Source organism: Octopus bimaculoides, chromosome 1 (genome assembly GCF_001194135.2).
Source record: "Octopus bimaculoides isolate UCB-OBI-ISO-001 chromosome 1, ASM119413v2, whole genome shotgun sequence".
Lineage (NCBI taxonomy): Eukaryota > Metazoa > Mollusca > Cephalopoda > Octopoda > Octopodidae > Octopus > Octopus bimaculoides.
In genome coordinates this window covers 95,834,146-95,835,795 of record NC_068981.1, presented here as the reverse complement: position 1 = coordinate 95,835,795, position 1,650 = coordinate 95,834,146, and the positions used below count along the sequence as shown (strand labels likewise).

Here is a 1,650-nt window from a genome sequence, read left to right as displayed (position 1 = left end):
TATATGTATGTATGTATATGTATATATATGCATATATATATTCATGTGTGTCTGTGTTTGTCCCCTGCCATCATTTGACAACCAATGGTGGTGTGTTTATGTCCCCATAACTTAGCGGCTCAGCATAAAAGACCGGTAGAATAAATACTGAGGTCAGTCAGGTGGTTGACTATGATGACAGCAGTGGCAGCAGGAATGACAAAGACAACATCTCCTTCATCATCAAATGAACTAGTCAGTAGAAGTGTATGCTTGGAGAAAAATATCTTTTACACTATTTACAGCCCTGTTTATATATATTTACATTTCAGACAACAATCTAAGATAATGCAATCTTTTATAAGCATGCAAGAAACAGATACCATTGCAAAGTGGCAAAATTCTTCAACCATCATCTAAAAGGAAGGTACCACTATATTAGAAACTGTATTCACCATCACAGAAAGTGGCACTCTTATAATTTCAATCATTTTGTATCATTTAAGAAAAAAGATGTGACTGTAACATGTACTTTACCAGCTCTTTAAAATATGGATACTATGAATACTACTGTAATAGACTTTCTCCAGCATCAAAGAAACAAATGCCATGTTAAACAGACTTTACTTACTGACAAAGAAACAGATTTTGTTGTATAGTAACACAGACTTTACCTTTCATTTTCAGAACTAAGACCTGATATCAGTTTGTCTGCAGCAATAAGACGCCTTTCCATCAAATCAGCTTCTTCCTGCAATTTTTGTCGCTCATATATAGCATGTTCATAATTTTGGGCTAACTCTTTCAATTTGGCTTCAAGCGCTGCAACTTCTCGATTGATCTTTTCTAAATCTTTCTCAGCTTGATGGAAAGTTTTTTCAAGCCGAGCCAACTGTAAATAAGAACATGAGTTCACAATTAGTTTATTAAATTAAAACTAAGTTATATTACTATCTTTAGAGATAGGAAAAGAATGTTTCAAGGAACAAAAAATCTTCATATGGTTTATTTTTTTTTTTTTACATTTAGAACTATGTAGAATTTATGAAATTATCACTATTCAAATCTAAAACAACTTTGAAAACTATAAAAACAGGATTGATTTGAAGTGATCTAATTAAGACAGTCATACAGATATTAAACTAAAAGATTTTATGGTATCTTGAAAAAGACTTTATATATATGTATATATATATATATATATATTTAGGAAAGTGTCGGGCTGCGTGTTTGAATCACGTCGGAGTCACCACTTTTAGGAAAGTGGTTATACACCATTAGGTGTACACCTGCTTTCCTATATTAAATTTGGAATAAACACAACGAAACGCGACTCTGAACTATCAACACAACAATATTTATTTATGGAGGAAAATAGGTATGGTTGCTGAGACGTTGGAATGTTGATGTGAGCTGTCCCCAGAGTTGGAATGATGGAGAGACAGCTTGACATGACCATGCTCATGGCCGGCCGACCGAGAAAGAGAATGAATTGAGTGGGAACGCCTCAGATGTTGAATTCCACGCATGCGCATGAGACTCTTCCTGTGTTCCTTCCGGAACTATTCCTTGCGCATGTGTGGATGAAAACGCAGTAATGGCGACTGTATTTTGGCGCCAAATGACGTCACTACAATGGCTCCCCCTCGAGTGTGGAAGCATGAAAATAGA

General features: G+C 35.2%; 1 protein-coding gene across 2 annotated transcripts in view; it reads right to left on the bottom strand.

Moving 5' to 3' along the window:
- LOC106876022 (dynein axonemal heavy chain 10) overlaps positions 1-1,650 on the bottom strand; it is a 187,264-nt gene that overhangs the window by 58,536 nt on the left and 127,078 nt on the right. For both annotated transcript variants that reach the window (XM_052968399.1, XM_014924396.2), the window contains exon 55: positions 654-871. In XM_052968399.1, coding sequence (XP_052824359.1) covers positions 654-871 — 218 coding nt within the window. The remainder of the gene's footprint in view (positions 1-653; positions 872-1,650) is intronic.